The sequence below is a fragment of the Plecotus auritus genome (assembly GCF_963455305.1).
Source record: "Plecotus auritus genome assembly, chromosome: 10".
In the NCBI taxonomy this organism is placed as follows: domain Eukaryota; kingdom Metazoa; phylum Chordata; class Mammalia; order Chiroptera; family Vespertilionidae; genus Plecotus; species Plecotus auritus.
Window position 1 is genome coordinate 10004241 of NC_137785.1, and position 19105 is coordinate 10023345.

The window sequence follows — 19105 nt, forward strand, 5'->3', positions numbered from 1 at the left end:
GGGAACGAGGGCTCTCCCTCTCTGGAGACACCCAGGAGGATTCTATGTCCTAGGCCCCCTTCCCCATGTAGTCAAGCCCCGACCCAGCAGGCAGTCAGCTCTTTCTAACAGGGGATCCCCCTGCCCAGCCTCCTTCTCAAGGCATCCAGTCCAGGCCCCAGGGCTTCCTCCTCCCCCAGTGACATTTCCCAACCCCAGTTAATCACAGGGTGGCCCCAGGGAGGAGGAAGGCGATGGCATGGCTTACCATAAAGAAGCAGGGACACCAGAGCCAGACGCCAGGACCCAGGCACCCAGAGGTCATGAAGCTGGGATTTGTCTGTGCTCTGCTTTCTCTCCTGGCAGGTGAGGCTCCTGCCATCCACCCTGTCTCTCCCGCGGACCCTCTAGGGCCCCAGCAGCCTCTCCACGTTGCCCTGCACACCCCCAGCCTTCTGTTCCTGCTCTCTAGGCGTCTCTGCATCTCTCCCCAGCCCTTCCATCTTGCTCTTCACTGACCCCTCTGCCTCCCACCTGCCCGCAGGGAACAGCTGGGCAGACACCAGAGCCATTGGGGCTCAGGAATGCCAACCCAACTCGCAGCCCTGGCAGGCAGGCCTCTTCTTCTTCACTCACCTATTCTGCGGGGCAACCCTCATCAGTGACCGCTGGCTGCTCACAGCTGCCCACTGCTACAAGCCGTGAGTGACCGCTCTGGGGAGGAGGCTATGTGTGAGGAAAGAGTGAGGTGGACAAAGGCTCCGACAGAGGAGGGAGGGAGCGGTGGGCAAAAAGGGCTGAGCCTCTATTTCTCTTCTTAGAAGTTCAACTCAAATTTACAAAGTTGTCAACATTTCCTCATTCTAGAGTTTTAAATAATCTGGTTCTAAGAGTCTAAGATTGGAAATTTACACTCTTTGAATCTTCGACTCTGACCCAGGGTAATCCAGAACCGTAGACTCCTAAAATCTTGGATCCACGGGATTCCACACGAGCCTCAAAGAATTCTAGATTCTTAGAAGTCTAGAACAGCGCTGCCAATGAAATATAATGCTAGCCATTTAAATTTAACATTTCTAGTAGGCACGTTGAAAAAGTAAAAGAAAAACAAGATTTCGTTTTAATAATGGATTTAACTTTAAATATTATTTTAACATGTAATCAATGTTTAAATGTCTCAAAAAAATGTCATCATTTATCCTTTTTTTGTGTGTAAGCCTTTGATACTGGACGTGGATTTTACATGTATGACACATCTCAATCGGAACTAGTTGTACTGGATAGAGCAATATTAAAATCTTAGATTAAAATCTTATTCTGTCTGGATTCATCAAATATAGATGCTCATAGTCCTAGAATACTGTGATTTGTAACATTCAGAATCTTGAACTAAGAAAGTTCTAGAAGGTTCTATTCATAAACATCTAGAATTTGTTGGATTTAATATAGCAGAATGCTATGATTCCAGATTCTTAAAATCCCCACACTTTTCATTCAGATAATTCTAGGGTCTCCAACTATTTGAACCGTAGATTTTCAAATTTCCAAAACTATAGTTTCATAGAATTCTGGAATGATAACAATCTTGTGCGATTGCTTCAAAATATTAGAATTTTAGGCTTGTCATGTCCTAGATTTAATTCTGATTATTTTTAAAACCTAGAATATTTGATCTAGAGAAATCTAGAACAGTACAATTTGGGATTCATGACATTCTAGAACTTGAGCCTCATAGAAATCTAGAATTTCTGGATTCCTAGTGTGTTAGAATCCTAGAGTCCTACAGCTTTAGATTCTGAGAATTCTAATAGAATCACATAGACTCTACCTGGGGCAGAAATCCTGTTTGCATATCTCTGGAATGGAGCTGTCCACTCTGTTCTGATGTTCTTCAGGAATGAAGCACAGGTGTTGTTTACAGGATGCTATGTGGGAATTTCCCATCATGCATTGCTCCATGATGGGGCCTCTTTCAGTTCAAGGTCTGTACAACAGGCTAGAGTTCAGCTCCAAGCATAGAGAAGGAGATGCAATGAGAGATGGAGGTGGAAGGGATTAAGGGGCAAGTATGAGTCTGAGTGGGGAAAGGGCTGGTTGTGGAGGCAATATAGTGACAGAGAGACACAGAGACAGAAATAACCTCACACTCCTCAAACCCAGAGTTCTCAGTGATTAGCCTGGTCCCTCCTGTGAGAGGTCAGAGGTTGTGCAATGGAATGGGTAGGTAGACCCCCAGAAACACCTCAGCTGACCAGGCCATGGACCCAGAGTAGAACAAGTAAACTAGAAACGCAGTGAGAAGGCTTGAGGTTACACCTCAGGGGGAAATGGATTTGAGGGTCAGTGATATGGCAGATAGGAAAAGCCCGAGGCCACAGATTACTCCAAAGTTGGGGATTTTCCATATCCTATCAACCTCCTGCAAACACACTGGAAGGCACAAACAGCCACTCCTCACAGAAGCCACCAAACCTGCGGGGGCAGGGGTGGGGCTGTTTCTGGGTTGTAGGCGGAGCCCCCATGTGCTTACCTAGTTCCAGGGGACATAGGTCACCAGCAAGGCACCAGGTGGGGCAATGAAGAAGGTGGATCCATTGGCGTGGACATTGGAAAGGGTGTGAGCTTTGGAGGAGAGTTACAAATGCATAGGCAGACAAAGGGATCGAGTGGGGAACAGAGGCCCAGAGAGGGTGTGTGCCTTGCTTAAAATCACACAGCACTCTTGGGTCGCACATATGATGGGAACCCAGAGAGGATATGTAGCTTGTGGAGAGTCACGTAACACCGTGGTAGACACGCATTTTGACCCCTGAAGTCTGTCCCAGCAGGTATCTGTGGGTTCGCCTCGGGGAGCACCACCTCTGGAAATGGGAGGGCCCAGAGCAGCTGTTCCGGGTCACGGAATTCTTCCCCCACCCTGGGTTCAACCAGGACCTTCGAGCCCAAGACCACAATAATGACATCATGCTGATCCGTCTGCCCAGGAAGGCACACCTGGGACCTGCCGTGCAGCCCCTCAACATCAGCCAGACCTGCGTCTCCCCAGGCACCCAGTGCCTCATCTCAGGCTGGGGGGCTGTGTCCAGCCCCATAGGTACAGCCTTGACCATGACACACTCCCTTACGTCTCACGCTGAGGTCTAAATCCCTCCACCTTCTCTGTCTCTGCCTTTTCATGTCTACCCTTTATCTATTGATCTATCTATCTCTCCACTCATATCTTCCAGCAAATCTAAGATGCTATAAATTATAAGGTGCATCATTATTTCACCTCATATTATTTATTATCATACTAGAGGCCCGATGCATGAAGATTCATGCAAGAATAGGTCTTCCTTCCCCTGGCTGCCAGCACCCGGGACCCTGGCCTTCACTCTGGCCACTGCCTTCCACCTTTGCTCCGGCCTGGAGCTGCCTTCTGCCTTCGGACACTGCCCAGAGGCCTGGAGTGGCCCAGCCACCACCATCTTTGTCGCGTCAATTTGTATATATCCTCCTTTGGGTGTGGGCGCTTCCATCTTTGTTGTGAAGTGACAGTCAATTTGTATATTCCCTCTTTATTAGATAGGATTATTGAGAATGGGAGGATGTCCCATGGACCCTTGTGAGATATCATTTACTGGAAGACACCTCCCGATTTCAGGGTGTTTAAATGTGAAAAAAATACATGTATCTTAGAATCCAAATAAGGCCTTCTATTCTCAGAGTCAGAAATCAAAGACCTATTAGCCAAATTTGGCTTCCCACATTAGTGCTGGTTTTCCAAGTGTCTTGAAAAATCATGTCTGAATTTGTTGCTGCCAACATCTAAAACCTGGGAGATTCTACATAACAGTCAAGGTTCTTACATTCCCACAAGAGCTACCAATATTGGATAGAGTGCAGGTGGCCCCCTGCAGGCCAAACCACAACAGTTTCCGCCCACTCCTGTTTACCCACCAAGCCCCTGGATGCATATGAGTTTGCATCCATGTTTATAGGTTTTTGCACATTATATACATGGGCATATGCATATTTATATCCATGTCTATCTCTATATGCAGTAATGCCCTCTTTCACTGCCTCGTATCTCTACATGTTTATCTCTGTCCGTATCAATGACCATCTCCCTATAAATGTCTCCTCCCCTTTAACTCACAGCCTTCTCACCGGATATCTCTGGGCCCATTTCTATTACTCCATGGCCTCCTCTGAGAATTTCTTTCCCCTTAAGAGGTTTTCGAGCTCCTGGCATGGTCTCTATATTTTCTATGTAAATTATATTCTTGTCTCTTTTTTTCTTCTCTGCATCTTTCTGTTTCTCTTTCTCCCTTTCTCCTTCTTCATATACATCTATTTCCCTTCTATACTATGATTCTGTCTCTTTGTCGCTGTCTTTGTTTCTATCTTGCAGAATCTTACGCTGTGATTCTAAGGATCCTCCTTAAGAAATGGAGGGTGAGGGGGAGAGTCCAGCCTGTGCTTCAGTAGTTGAGCATCGACCTATGAACTAGGAGGTCACCGTTGGATTCCTGGTCAGGGCACATGCCCAGGTTGTGGGCTCAATCCCCAGTAGGGGGCGTGCAGCAGGCGGCCAGTCAATGATTCTCATAATTGATGTTTCTAACTCTCTCTTCCTCTCTGAAATCAATAAGAATATATATATATATTTTTTAAAAAAGAAAGAAATGGGCAGGGAGGACGCTGAGTGAGATGAGTAAAGCTGCTGATCCTCTGTGACCTCCATCCCCAACAGTGGAGTACCCACTCACGCTGCAGTGTGCCAACATCAGCATCCTGGAGCCCAGACTCTGCCGGCGGGCATATCCAGGCCAAATCTCCAAGCGCATGCTCTGTGCAGGCCTGTGGGAGGGAGGCCGCGGCTCCTGCCAGGTGAGATCTACTCTGGGGAGGAGGTGGAGGATGGGGATCCTGCTAAGACACTGGGTCCTGGGAGAGGATGGGGCCAGCACCAGGATTTCTGGATCTAAAACAAGAGGGAACTGGGGGGTCTGGTTTCTAAGTCCTGGGGAACGAGGGTGCTAGGGGCCCAGAATGCTAGGTCCAAGGGAGGGGTGAAGGCTGTGAGCTTTTACTCCTGGGTCTGAGGGAGGAGGGCCTGGAGAGCTGGATGTCCGGGTGTCAGGGGAATAGAAACTCGGGGTCTGTGTGATGGCATACTAGTAATGAGACTGGCCTAACAGTTCCTCTGCTCTTCTCCCGCGCACAGGGCGACTCTGGGGGCCCGCTGGTTTGCCATGGGACTCTGGCTGGTGTGGTGTCTGGGGGTTCGGAGCCCTGCTCCCGACCACGGCGCCCCGCTGTCTATAGTAGCGTTTGCCACTACGTGAACTGGATCAGAAAGACGATGAAGGAATACTGAGCCCTCGTGCCTAGGATGACCAGAGGAGGGGGGGCCGCAGGATAAGGGGGTCCAGACTCAGGGGTCTCCACCTGTGCCCTCAGCTGTCCTGGAGAAGCCTTCTGGTTACTTAGGCTCCGCCCCCTCGGGAATGGAGCAGGAAGACACTTCTATCCTCCACATCCCAGCTCTAAGACGTCAGCAAGAACTACCATCTTGTGGAACAGCATCACCTGGTGGCTCAACCCCAGGCTGGCAAGCCACCAAATAGCTCCGCCCCTCGAAACTTTGCCCAATGAGAGGTCTCTGCTGGACTCCAGCCTGTGTGGCCCCGCCTCCTTTGTCAGAGTCCCCGCCCCCCATGACGTCAGGGTTGCTAGTGCTTTCCCCCATTGGCGAGCAGGAAGAGTCTGGCCCCGCCCCTCGCGGCCCTGCTTTAGGCGTGTCCTGGGTTTGAATCCTGCCCTGGACTATCTGGGAGAAGTTGAGGGGAGGGTCTGGATTTCTTCAGATCCAATGGATGGTTTTGCAATAAAGGCATGGAGCCCTTTCTGCTTTCTGCTTGGGTCGTGGGATGGAGCAAGGGCAACGGATGGGCGGTGGAGAGCCGATAGGGAACGTCACCGCGTTAAAATTTCCCCTGAGCCCTCAGTCGGTCCTGCCTGAGGTCTGTCCCCATCAGCCCTATTGCAGCAAGCCTCCTGGGTTCTGTCAGGCTGGTCCGGTCGCCCCCAGGGGAAGGGGAAACCAGGTCACGGTGCCTCCCAAACCTGCCTGCCCAGATCCCGCCTCTCAGGGGACAGAGGGCGGGGCCGACACGCCCTCAGGTGTCCTAACCAAGAAGACTCGCCTTTCTTCTATTGGGGGTTACTGGCAGCAGCCCCCCTGTCCTCCGTCAGTCCCAAAGTCCGGGCCCCAAGCCCTCTCATCCTTGTATGCAGGAGCCCAGACATCTTCCCCCTCCTCATTCAGACCCAGGAAGCTAAGTCCCCAGCCCCCTTCTCTTCTCAGGCCCAGGATTCAACGCCCCCAGCCCAGGCCTCTTCCAGACCCAGACAGATGTCTGAGCCTCCAGTCCTTTCTGTGTCAGACCCAGGAGTCACAGCACTGAGCTCCTCTCCCTTGCCTCTGAACCCCGAGAATCCAGCCCCTCCTCCTTCAAGAATTTCCTCTTAGCCCCTCAGCCCCTCAGCCCCTCCTCACTCCAGCCCAGGGGTGCTCTGCCAGCTCAGGGCGGGAGGAGGCGGAGCAGGAGGCGGGGATTCCAAGTTAAAAGGCTCCAGATCCCTGAACCAGGCAGAGAGCTGAGCTACTGGGGCCTTTTCCTCTGGGTCAGAATCAGTAGGTGACCCCGCCCCCTGGCCTCTGTAAATTCTCAGAGGCTGGCATCTGGACCCTCCTTCAGTCCCAGGACTTTAACCTGAGATCCCATTTTCCTTCCAGACCCGGGAATCTGAGCCCCAGCCTCCTCTTCCCCGAGATTAGGAGGGGTACAGGATACTAAGCAGGGCTCCCTTCTTCCTGGGAACCTAAAAATCCAGACCCCCAGCTCCCTCTCTCCTCAGATTCAGAAATCTGGGGCCCCACCCCCTTCTAACTAAGACCCAGGAATCTGGGTCCCAGCCCCTTCCTCCCGCAGGACCCAGAACAACAGCTCGGGATGCTCTGCTCCCCTCGACCCCCAATCCCACCACCCTACTAGGATTTCAGGCTCCCCCCTCCTCCTCTCTCAGCCCGTGCTCTCCCTCCCCCAGGCCTCAGCATGGGACGCCCACCGCCTACTGCTGCCATGTGCACCTGGATGTTCCTGCTCTTGCTTCTGGAAGTCTGTGCAGGTGAGGAGGGCCGGATGGCACCGGTGGTGAGTGCGAGCCTGTGTGCACGCCGTGGTGGCGGTGTGGGTGCCTGTGGGGTGAGGGATGTGTGAAGTGTGTGAGCGCATGTGGGGGTTCTGGGGCTGGCTTTGGGGTGGGCTGGTGGGGGCATGGCTCTGCTGACAGCAGGTAGAAGTGTGTCAGGTGATGCTACAAATTTCCATGAGCACACCAATCTTGTGGGCTGCTTGCCGAGGGGAGAAGACACACATGGGAGTGTAGGAGCATGTGGAAGCATGCTTGGGTGTGTGACTCTGTGTGATGGATGACTCACGGAGTTCAGCGAGTGTACGTGTGAATGTGTGTGGTGGCATGTGCAAGCCAGGAGCCCCACACATGAGGGTGTGTGGACACATGAGGGAGGCTGGCAGAGAACTTGGGGTGTGTCCCTTTGAACTCACAGTGGTTTTCCTGCCCTCCTCCTCCCTCACCCCCCCCTACAGTGCCCCAGGGGTGGCGATCCAACCCTCTCCCTCCTGCTGCAGGACACTGGAGGGCACAGGAGAGCAAGGTGCTGGAGGGCCAGCCATGCAAATCCAATTCGCAACCTTGGCAGACAGCGTTGTTCCAGGGGGACCAGCTGTTATGCGGGGGTGTCCTCATCGATGACAACTGGGTCCTCACGGCAGCACATTGTAAAAAACCGTGAGTGGATGCCTGGGGCAGAGGTGGGCTGGGCCTGGTGGAAGAGGGGGCTGGGTTTTACCTTGGGGAAGAGAGAGCTGGGTCCCAGGCCTCTAAGAGAGAGAGAGAGAGAGGTCTGAGAGAAGAGGGAGCTGGGAGCCTGGACTCCTGGGTCTGAGGGGACTGTAATGAGGGGGCTGCATCCCAAACTAATACCCATCATTCCAGGAGGTACACAGTCCGCTTGGGAGAGCACAGCCTGAAGAATAAGAGTGGGTCAGGGCAGGAAAGGGCTGTGGCCCAGTCCATCCCACATCCCTGCTTCAGTGGCGAAGGTGAGGACCACAACCATGACCTGATGCTCCTTCGACTGCGTGACCCAGCATCCAGAGGGTCCGCCGTGAAGCCCATCAACCTGACAGATCACTGCCCTCGAGTTGGCCAGAAGTGCACCATCTCAGGCTGGGGCACTGTTACCAGCCCCCAAGGTAATTGGAGTGAAGGAGGACCTGGTTTTCCCAGTGGACCCCAAGCCACTGGCCAAACTTTACCCCTGAAAGGAGATAAGGAAGGGACTGGGACTGTGGGGTTGCAATTCACACGTGGCCCATGTTAGGAACACTGAAGGCCAGAATATTAATAGGAGTGGTGGGTGAAAGAAAGCAAAGTAACGCATTGTTAAGCAGGGCTCAAAAATATGGATGGATGGATGGACGGGTGAATGAACCCCTCCTTTATGGTGGAGAGTAACGTGTTATGAGATCTTTGTTGGATAGGATTTTATATAATATCTGTCATAGACCTGGGATACAAAGGATTTGCAGTGGCCCAAGAAAGCAGATTTCTCAGCCCCTTATCCCTCTTGAACCCAAGAATACTGGCCCAGGCTCTCAGCCTCACTTTCCTCATTTGCAAAATGAGGAAAACTAACGGATAGACTTTTAAGCTCCATAAGGGCTCATGTTATATCTATTTTTTTCATTGTGCATTCCTGGTGCTCAGGGTGCTCAATATGTATTTGTTGGATGATCATGTGGATGCGTGAAAGAAGGAATAAATGAATCCATCCCTCCTTTCCAAAAGCTGTTGTGAAGATTAAATGAGATGTGAGCATATAGCTTCTGGCTGGTAGAGGTGCCCACGTTTCCCCACTCAACTCTACTGCTCAAAGGCTAATAAGAAGGATGAATTCCACTTACAGTCATTAAAATTCAAACACTTCCTTGTGAGGTTCTGACAGGCCCACATGCTGTACGGGATAAGTCCCTGTCCTTATAGAGTTGCATGCCAGGTGGGAGGAAATAGACAATAAACATATAACATGAAATATGAGAAAGAGTTGTGGGTTATATAATGAAATACCCTGGATGGTAAGAGGATCAGGAGTGACAGAGGTGTGGTGTTTTAATTAAGATGGTCAGAGAAGGCTTCGAGGAGGAGGAGGTGACAATTAGAAGAAGTAGAATTCAGCTGAGATTGAGAACCTGGTGGCCTGGGGGGTGGGAAAACTGGAGGAAGTGGGACAGATATGTCACAAGAGGGCACCTCCAAATCCTCCAGTCTCCTGACTCTTAATTTGAAAATGACTCAAGGCAAGAAAGAAAAGATAGGATCCAATGGTCTGACGCTAGGGCCATGGCTCTGTTTAAGGTGGTAAGAAATGATGAGCCATGAGGAATGTGCCAGGAACTAGCCCCCCCCGCCATCCCCCCCCCCCATGCAGCTGTGGATGCAGAGAGGAAAGGTTAGATCCAGACAGGGATGGAGGGCAAGGGTTGCTCTCTCTGGGAACTTACACCCTGTACTCCCTCAGAGAACTTTCCGGATGCCCTCAACTGCGCAGAAGTCCAAATCGTGTCCCAGAAGCGGTGTGAAGACGCCTACCCTGGGAAAGTCACCGAGGCAATGACCTGTGCAGGTGCCAGCAGTGGGGCTGACTCATGCCAGGTGAGTGACTTCCTAATCAGCCCATCAAAATCCTTTCTGAATTAACCAACCTGAAACCCCTTTCTTCCCTCCCCCTTTCCCCCCCTGGTAGAGGCTGGAGGCACCACAGTGGGGTGACCCCACAGGGTTAGCACTCAGAGACGTTCCCATCTCTATGAAGTGGGAAGAAGATTCAGAGAAGGCCACACTCTCCCTGCAGGTCACACAGCGCAGGGATCAGAAGCGTTGAATAGTCGCTGTCGTTTTTATGGAAACCTCTGTCTGCGAGATGAGGTTCAGGGAGGGGAGAGTTAAAGGGGGTGGGAGGAATGTCCAACTGCCTAAGCCGGCAGGTGGACATCCCCCGAGAGGTCCCAGACTGCGAGAGGATGTTTCCAGGAAGAAGAGAGTCGGAGGTTACAGGGCACACAGGCTTCCGTTCCCTTTCTGTGTGTTCGTTCCTGATGTTTCTGCAGACTCTGCCATCCACCAGCTAGTCAGCCACTTCGATTTGGCACCTGACTCAGTTTCCTAGCACAGCTGCCTGCTCCTATGATTGGTTTCTTGGGGGAGCAATGCTCTCTTCTCAGTTGTCCAGGGAATGGTGTCATGGGTTACAGTGCTCCTTCAAAGACACCCCATCCCCAAGATGACAAATCTTGGGATTTGCCATAGATATAACTCTCTCTTTTCCACTGGCTGCAACTCCAGTCTTCAGGGCTCTTCCTGGCTTTGTCCCCCGCCCCCTTTGCCAATGATTGGACCCTGAAAACGATGCTCCACTGCGTTCTTCCCCATTGGCCGGGAACACATCAGCGATCCTGCCCTGAAATCAGTTTCTCTAGATGGTTCCTAGAGATGATGGTTTCTCCCCACAGAGACTCCTACAATTATTGGCATAGGTGGGCGCACGTCTCTCTCTCTCTCTCTCTCTCTCTCTCTCTCTCTCTGTGTGTGTGTGTGTGTGTGTGTGTGTGTGTACAAGAACCCTGCTCTTTCTCCTATTTGGTAACTGGATTCAAAGATCTGTTCACCAAAAGCCAGGAATGGAGAACACATCAGCTCAGTCCTTGATGTTTTCTCTTTAGATTGGACCCTTCAGAGCACTCTCTTCTCTCATTGGCCAGGGTTTCCCTCACAGCCCTTAGACAATTTGTCTGGTCCCTTGTATGTGGAAGACTCCACCCCACTCTCTTAACCTCTCGCTCAACCTAGCCTGCCAGGGCTGACCAGCAGACCCTGAGCGATGGATGAATGATCACTCTGACACACATTTCTGTGAAAGAGAGGGCTAAGGGACTGCCTGGCTAAAGAAACCAGACAGCTCCGTTCACCTGCCTTCTTAGGCTTTTATTGTAGCAACAGCTTGAACTAAAATTAACCTCTAGATACTATTAGCAGGGTAAGTATCCTTGAAGAAACACATGTATCTGTAGTGTCTTTAAAACAAGGATGTTTTGAAGTCTAAACATAAAGATTCCATTAAAACAGCCGGGGACTCAGACTTGTTTGGAAAAGTCAAGGCAGGGTCTACCACCTTTGGCAAGGTTCCCCTAGACTTTAGGGCCTAGAGGTATCCGACCTTTCAGAGAATCCTCCTCACAGACTTTCCAACCAAGTCCCATGCTTCCCTACATCAGCCAGCAGTTGGAACCAGGGGGCAATGCTCTTGTCACCAGCAGCTGGGGGACCAATCATTTGGCAGACCTGGTGCCAAATGCTGGGTACAGCTGGGTATCTTAGGTGAAACTCTCCCCCTACTCCCCTCCAGGGTGATTCTGGGGGCCCACTGGTGTGTGATGGAGTTCTCCAAGGGATCACATCCTGGGGATCGGACCCCTGTGGGCAGTCCCAGAGGCCTGGTGTCTACACCAACCTCTGTCGCTACCTCGACTGGATCAAGAAGACCATGGGCAGCAAGAGCTCAGCCTAGGACAAGCTTTGGATCCCCTTCAATAAACCAAAAACCATGGCCTGGCTCTTTGCCTGTCTTGTGTTGGCCTTGCTGGGAGTGTGGAGGGACAGGATCTGTTCCCTATGGGAAGCTAGACAGAAGGTCTAGAGAGACCAGGACCCCATGGCCACTCTGGCTACCACCACTGCCTGAAGGGACCCCTTTTTCCTGGAAAGACTTGTAGGAAGGGGAGGTTAATTTCAGGGGACAGAAGACATGTAAGAATTATTTTTTAATATAATTCTTTATTGTTGAAAGTATTACATGTGTCCCCTTTTTCCCCCCATTACCCTCTCCAGCCCGCCCCCCCCGCCCCAGTCCCTCACCACCCCACTATCTGTGGCCACGGGCCATGCATATATGCTTACAAGGTTCTTGGTTGATTACTTCCCACCCACCCTCCCTCCCCCGCCTTCCCTCTGAGATTCCGCACTCTGTTCCATACTTCCATGTCTCTGGATCCACTCCGTTTGTCAGTTTACTTTGTTACTTAGATTCCACATATGAGTGAGATCATGTGATCCTTGCTTTCTCTGACAAAGACATGTAAGAATTTTCTAATATCCAATGGCATGGCCTGTCAAAGACAGACTTGAAAGGGTTTATGCTTCCTTTTCCTGAGCAGCTAACGTGTTTTTACCCGTTGAGGAGAGATATGCAAAGTAGGGTGCAGGAAGTATGTTGACAGCTTAAACATGCACTCATGAACACCCATTAAGCACCACCCAGGTGAAGAAATAGGACATTGCAGCCCTCAGATGTCTGAGAGACTGATTCCTGCCCCCCCCCCCCCCCCGCCCTCAGGAGAAATAGCATTCTTTCTTACAGCTTAGAGCTGCCAGGAGGTAACTGCTGTGGCAGAAGGAAGTGAGGCACATCATTGCTGTTGTCCAAGTTGAAGTGTGGAGAAGAGGACATTTGGGGCAGTTCTTGGGAAAGATGTGTGTGGAGTGGGCAGTTGTTGTGAGGATATAAATAAATTACAATCAGGTGGAGACTGGCTCCCCTCTGCAACTCTCTCCCGGCTCTTCCAGGATGTTCTATGACTTTCTTGCTAACAACCATCTAATTCCTCTATTTGATGTTGCAAATCCCTTCTCTACTGCTTCTGCATTTTCAAGTGTCTACACCCTCATGCCTTTTTCCCATTTCTCTCTCATTTTATAACTTTTTAACTTCACCTTCAACCATCAATGGCTCCATTCTCACAGGATTTTTAAAATTTTATTTATTTATTTATTTATTTATTTATTTATTTATTTATTCATTCATTCATTCATAGAAAGAGAGAGAGAAACATCAGTTCGTTGTTCCACTATTTGTGCATTTATTGGTTGGTTCTTATATGTGTCCTGAGCGGGGATTGAACCTGCAACCTTAGCGTATAGGGAGAATGCTCTAACCAACTGAGCTAGCCCACCAGGACTCCCAGGAGTTCTCAGGTTATATTTTCATGAAAGAAAATCCAACTGGTCCAGCTCAACTTTTCTCCTTGAGCTACATCATAGGTCACTGAAATGGCCAATGGTTTGACTGCATTCTGGTCAAGTGACCAACCCTATCCAATCACCACTGGGTATTTGGAGTCATGCTCTATGAGACATGTGGATGGAGCGGTTTCCCCCAAGGGTTGTGAGATGTCTTGTATGCATCAGTCTCCCTGAACCTTCATGAAAGTTCCTTCATAACAGAAATCCGGAGGAAATCTTTCATGCCCAACACTAATCCCTGGTTCCAGGGATGAGTATCTGGGGGGGCTACCTGTGCCGTGCCAGCACAGCCAAGGGTGCAGTGAGCCTGAGGAGGGGTGGTGAAGGATTATAGAAAAGACAGACAAAGCGAATATAGCTGGGGCTCGGTGGATCTCCTGTGCCTGGATGAGGACACAGAGAAGGATCCAGCCAACAAGCTGAGGCTTTATTTTATAGTCAGAGAAAAACAAGGTAGTGGTCAACATAGTTATAATGTTCTTGTGAGTTTCACTTGTTTTGGCAGCACTTGCTGCACCTCCCACAGCCCATTAGCTACCCAGGAAGGATCTAGGGGTCGGCCATAAGGTCAAGCTTAATTATGCTAAGAGGGCTCTGCCCTCTAAGCTGGGACTTGTTCGTGGCTCTGCCACAGGTCAATCCGAGGCTTAACTCTAGAGCCATTCCCTGCAGCTACCCAAGGTTCATCTCAACATGAAGAATAGCCCAGATTTGTAAGCAGCCCAGTAAATGAGTGGATAAAAAAGCTGTGGTACATTTACACAACAGAATACTGCTCAGCCCTAAGAAAGAAAGAAATCTTACCCTTTTCTGCAGCATGGATGGACCCGGAGAGTATTACGCTAAGTGAAATAAGCCAGTCAAAGAAAGACAAGTACCATATGATTTTACTTATAGGTGGAATCTAATGAACAAGATAAATGAACATAGTGGAGGCAGAGTCATGGATAAAGAGAACATACTGACAGTTGTCAGAGGGGAGGAGATTGGGCACTGGTTGAGAAGGGTGAAGGAATTAAGCAAGGGACAAAAAAAGACTCATGGATACAGACAACGGTATGGTGCCTACCAGAGAGAAGAGGGTGGGGGAGGTAAAAGAGGATAAAAGGGGGTGGGGGTAAATGGTGATGGAAGGAGACTTGGCTTGGGGTGGTAAACACGCAATACAATATATAGATGAAGTATTGTAGAATTGTGTACCTGAAACCTATATAATTTCATTAACCAATGTCACCCCATAAATTCAATAAAAAAACTTTAAATTGTCACATAATGTTTATGGTGGAAAATTTCAAACCTATATAAAATAGAGAGTATAGTATAATGAACCCTCATCTACCACCATCTAACTTAACAATGAAGAGTGCAAAACCAAGTCTTCTTTCATTCTCCCACACACTTCCCTAATGCTCGAGTATTTTGAAGCAGATCTTAGCCATCACTTCCTTCTTAAATATTTCATTATGTATTGCTGAAACAGACTACAGCTTGTTGGCCAATTCCCATAGGCTAAAAAGAGACCTGTATGACAAAAAATGTGTAGTAAACATTATTATTATATTTTGAATAATGTCAATTAAAAATGTGGGGGTGAGGGACAGGAAGAGATTAACCAAATAATTTATATACATATATGCATAGCCCATGGGCACAGATAATAGTATGGTGAGGGCCTGGGGAGGGGCAAGGGCTGAGTGGAGGGGGGCAAAGGAGGGAGCATAGGGATATTTGTAATACCATCAACAATACAAAAACTTATATACAGCACCAATAAAGCTTTTCTGCTTCAAAAAACTGTGGAAATTTATTTTCTCCCTTAGGATATAAGTACCTACATAATATCCTTGATTTTGTATCTTGATCCAGAAAAACTAAAATGTTTACAATGTGACCCTCTATGGAAAACGTTTACCAACCTCCGCTCTAAAAGACAAATTTTAAAAAGCATAATGAACTTACATTAGCGCACCTTCCAGAGTTAAGAATAATTCCTTCATATCCCCCCAACATCTAGGTAATATTTAAATGTCCCCAGTGGAATGTAAACCAGAGAAGACTTGAGGATTAGTTTCTTGCATTAAGTAGGTGGGTGGTTGGGGTCAAAGAGGTGAAGGGGCTTGTCCAAGGTCAACCAAATATTCAGGAATAGAATTGTGGACTGTGGAGTCTGGCAGAGGATCAGAGGGCAAAACAGAGACAAAACCTGGAAGGACCCACATAGCCAAGGGGCTTACTTCCGCCTTAGTCAGGGGCCTATGGGATACACGTGTCAGAGCCTCAGTTCAAACCGGCTTGTGCATAAGAAGGTTGTGAACATGGCTCATGATGACAGAGGAAGTGACATGGGTACAAGAATCTAAAGTTGTAGAAATGGTGACTTAAGCCAATCAGCGCTCTCTCTCTCTCTCTCTCTCTCTCTCTCTCTCTCTCTCTCTCTCTCTCTCTCTTTTATCCTCTGGGACACTCTCTTTCACTCTGCCCGCCTCTCTCTGCCTCTGTTTCTCTCTCCCATATTTCTCAGCTGTTCCTCATCTCTTGTATCTCTCCTCCTCTGGTGTATCTCATTCTAGCCCCTGTAGACCTGGGGGAAACACAGCAACTACAGACAGATCCAGTTAAGCAAACCCAGCAAAAACAAACACCTCCTGTTCTGACATCATGATATTCATCCCAGGGAAGACTTATCAATGCTCTCGCTCTAGCTCTCCCTCTTAGTGTCCTGCCTCTGTCACTCTCTTTACTTTCTCCCTCTCTACCTCTTTCCCACCCCAACATTTCTGCTTCTCTGTCTGTCTCCCTCCTCCTTCCCTTTCTTTTCTCCATCCTTCTCTCTCTCTCTCTCTCTCTCTCTCTCTCTCTCTCTCTCTCTCTCTCTCTCCCTCCCCCCCCCCCTCCTTCTCTCTCTGCCTCTTTGTATCCTCACTCTCTTTGCTCACATCTGCACTCTCAGCTTTCAGAGGCGGGGCGGGGGGCATATGTGTGTTAGGGAGAGGGGCGATGAGACAGGGCTGTGTGTCCTCAAGAATGAGGAGGTGTTCCCCATGTCCCCCAGTGAGAGCTGATTCATGAATGTGCAAGATGTGCAGGGACACAGCCCCACAATCAGGGAGTCACGCACTTGGTTTAACACACTCCTCTTGTTGTTTTTGAAATTCACAGTATTTGAACATAAGGATTCACATTTTAATTTTACACTGGGCCTGAGAATTACATCATTGGTCCTGCGCCTGGCCCCCATCCCTGGGTAAGGGCATGCATTAATTTTCAGGAAATAATGTTTTTTTTTCCCATGGCTTGGCAAAGGGTAATCCTATCTAATAAAAGAGTAATATGCAAATTGACCCTCACTCCAACACACAAGATGTCTGCCCCCATGTGGTCAAAGATGGCTGCCCCCATGTAGACACAAGATGGCCACCACAAGATGGCCAGCAGGGGAGGGCAGTTGGGAGGGACCAGGCCTGCAAGGGAAGGCAGTTGTGGGAGATCAGGCCAGCAGGGGAGGGCAGTTGGGAGGGACCAGGCCTGCAGGGGAGGGCAGTTAGGGGTGACCAGGCTGGCAGAGGAGGGAAGTTGGGGGCAACTGGGCCTGCAGGGAAGGGCAGTTGGGGGGGGACCCAGGCCTGCAGGGGAGAGCAGTTGGGGGGGACCAGGCCTGCAGGGGAGGGCAGTTAGGGGCAAACAGGCTGGCAGGGGAGCAGTTAGGCATCAATCAGGCTGGCAGGGGAGTGGTTAGGGGGTGATTAGGTTGGCAGGCAGAAGTGGTTAGGGGCAATCAGGAAGGCAGGCAGGTGAGTAGTTGGGAGCCAGCAGTCCTGGATTGTGAGAGAGGCCCCAGATTGGAAAGGATGCAGGCTGGGCTGAGGGACACACACCCCAGTGCACGAATTTCGTGCACTAGGCCTCTAATTGGAAAATAAATGAAGCGAGGAGAAATCAAGATAGCGGAATAGGTAAGCACCTAAACTGCTGCCCCGCACAACAATTTCAAAACTACAACTAAAAGATAGAACGAACACCATCCAGAACCACAGGAAAGCTGGCTGAGTGGAAATTCTACAACTAGAAGGAAAGTGGAAAGCTCACAGAGAAGGAACGGCAAAGAGCTGAGGTACAGAGACACGCGTGCGCAGAGAGGAAGGGCGGCGGAGTGCCTGGCTGGCTTTCTCTGGCAGGAGGGGGCAAGAAGCCCCCGATTGCACTGAACCCCAGTTCTGACTGCACTGAACCTCCGGGCGAAACCCTGTGGACCCAGGCTCATACCGAGGGAGTTTGGACTGTCAGGTAGAGAGAAAGGCACACGGAGACTCGGAGACTCAGGGGAACCGCGGCGGGAGGGGTCTGGAGGCGCGAGTGTGCACAAAGACTGACTGCGGAGGTTACCACAGGCTATCCCTAGCGGAAGGGAATCAGAAGCTCCTGACTGCACTGAACCCCAGTTCTGACTGCACTGAACCGCAGTTCCAGGCGAGCCCCTGGGGACCCACGCTCTTACGGGGGAAATCTGTACTGTAAGGCGGAAACTCGGGAACCACGGAAGGCAGAGGTCTGGAGACTTGCACGCAAGGGCAGGGCTGACGGGAAGCCAAGATTGTCTGCCCCTCCCTGAGACTCCACCCCTTCCAAGCTGAGCACAGAGGCTTTTGCAATCTAGCAAGGCTAATCCTATAAGGCTGTCTCCAGCACCAAAAATCTCCCAGTGTAGACACAGCTGATCCTCACAGCCAACTGGCCTGCAGGTCAATTCCTCCCAGTGATACCAACAACAATCAAGACTTAACTACAACAAGGCTGTACACACAGTTCGCAAAGGGGTGCACCAAGAGTGTCCACCTCAGGTTAAGTGGGGAGGCCGACCCACTGGGCCATATAGGAAACCTAGCACACAAAGCTACTCTACCAACTCAGGGAAGCAGTGAAAAATGGGGAGACGAAGAAATAGATGACAAACAAAAGAAATGGTGGAAAACAAACGACTGGATATAGATTTCAAAACCACGGTTATAAGGATCTTCAAGAATATCCTAGAAAAGGCTGATAAATATAACAAGACCCTCAAAGATATGAAAAAGGACCAACTAGAAATTAAACATACACTGACTGAAATAAAAAATATTATAGAGACCCAACAGCAGGCTAGAGGAATGCAAGAATCAAGTCAAAGATTTGAAATACAAAGAAGCAAAGAACACTCAACCAGAAAAGCAAAAAAAAAAAAAAAGAAAAAAGAATCCAAAAAGTTGAAGATAGTGTAAGAAGCCTCTGGGACAACTTCAAGTGTACCAACATCAGAATTATGGGGGTGCCAGAAGAAGAGAGAGTGCAAGATACTGAAAACCTATTGGAAGAAATAATTACAGAAAACTTCCCCCACCTGGTGAAAGAAGTAGACTTACAAGACCAGGAAGCGCACAGAACCCCAAACAAAAGGAATCCAAAGAGGACCACACCAAGACACATCATAATTAAAATGCCAAGAGCAAAAGACAAAGAGAGAATATTAAAAGCAGCAAGAGAAAAACAGTTAATTACCTACAAGGGAGCACCCATACGATTGTCAGCTGATTTCTCAACAGAAACTATGCAGGCCAGAAGGGAGTGGCAAGAAATATTCAAAGTGATGAATAGCAAGAACCTACAACCAAGATTACTCTACCCAGCAAAGCTATTATTCAGAATGGAAGGTCAGATAAAGAGCTTCACAGATAAGAAAAAGCTAAAGGAATTCATCACCACCAAACCAGTATTATAGGAAATGCTGAAAGGTATTCTTTAAGAAGAGGAAGAAGAAAAAAGTAAAGATAAAAATTATGAACAACAAATACATATCTATCAACAAGTGAACCTAAAAATCAAGTGAATTAAAAATCTGAGGAACAGAATAAACTGGTGAATATAATAGAATCAGGAGTATAGA

General features: G+C 49.4%; 2 protein-coding genes across 6 annotated transcripts; both read left to right on the plus strand.

Moving 5' to 3' along the window:
* Window positions 1–233: 233 nt before the first annotated feature.
* Window positions 234–5341, plus strand: KLK9 (kallikrein related peptidase 9; the record flags this gene model as incomplete). The annotated part of the gene is made up of 5 exons (XM_080645067.1): window positions 234–345; window positions 524–680; window positions 2808–3073; window positions 4715–4851; window positions 5189–5341. 5 exons carry the CDS (start codon window positions 234–236, stop codon window positions 5339–5341), a joined length of 825 nt encoding a protein of 274 aa, XP_080501193.1.
* A 1271-nt stretch (window positions 5342–6612) lies between these two features.
* KLK8 (kallikrein related peptidase 8) lies at window positions 6613–12717 on the plus strand. Of its 5 annotated transcripts, none has more exons than XM_080645059.1 (6): window positions 6613–6661; window positions 7075–7155; window positions 7680–7839; window positions 8047–8306; window positions 9632–9765; window positions 11516–11957. In XM_080645059.1, exons 2-6 carry the CDS (start codon window positions 7083–7085, stop codon window positions 11675–11677), a joined length of 789 nt encoding a protein of 262 aa, XP_080501185.1. In that variant the 5' UTR covers window positions 6613–6661; window positions 7075–7082; the 3' UTR covers window positions 11678–11957. The 5 variants fall into 5 exon arrangements, with proteins under 5 accessions (XP_080501185.1, XP_080501187.1, XP_080501183.1 ...); XM_080645061.1 differs by lacking the exon at window positions 11516–11957 and adding an exon at window positions 12527–12717 and having other exon boundaries at window positions 6625–6661; window positions 7638–7839; XM_080645057.1 differs by having other exon boundaries at window positions 6625–6661; window positions 7638–7839.
* The last annotated feature ends 6388 nt before the right edge of the window (window positions 12718–19105 follow it).

What these genes read in the sequence shown, in the direction of transcription:
- KLK8 (XM_080645057.1), top strand. Translation starts at nt 7,083, where the DNA reads ATGGGACGCCCACCGCCTACTGCTGCCATGTGCACCTGGATGTTCCTG. An exon ending in GCTTCTGGAAGTCTGTGCAG is followed by an intron (nt 7,156 to 7,637) that starts GTGAGGAGGGCC and finishes CCCCCCCTACAG; the next exon opens with TGCCCCAGGGGTGGCGATCC. An exon ending in CACTGTTACCAGCCCCCAAG is followed by an intron (nt 8,307 to 9,631) that starts GTAATTGGAGTG and finishes GTACTCCCTCAG; the next exon opens with AGAACTTTCCGGATGCCCTC.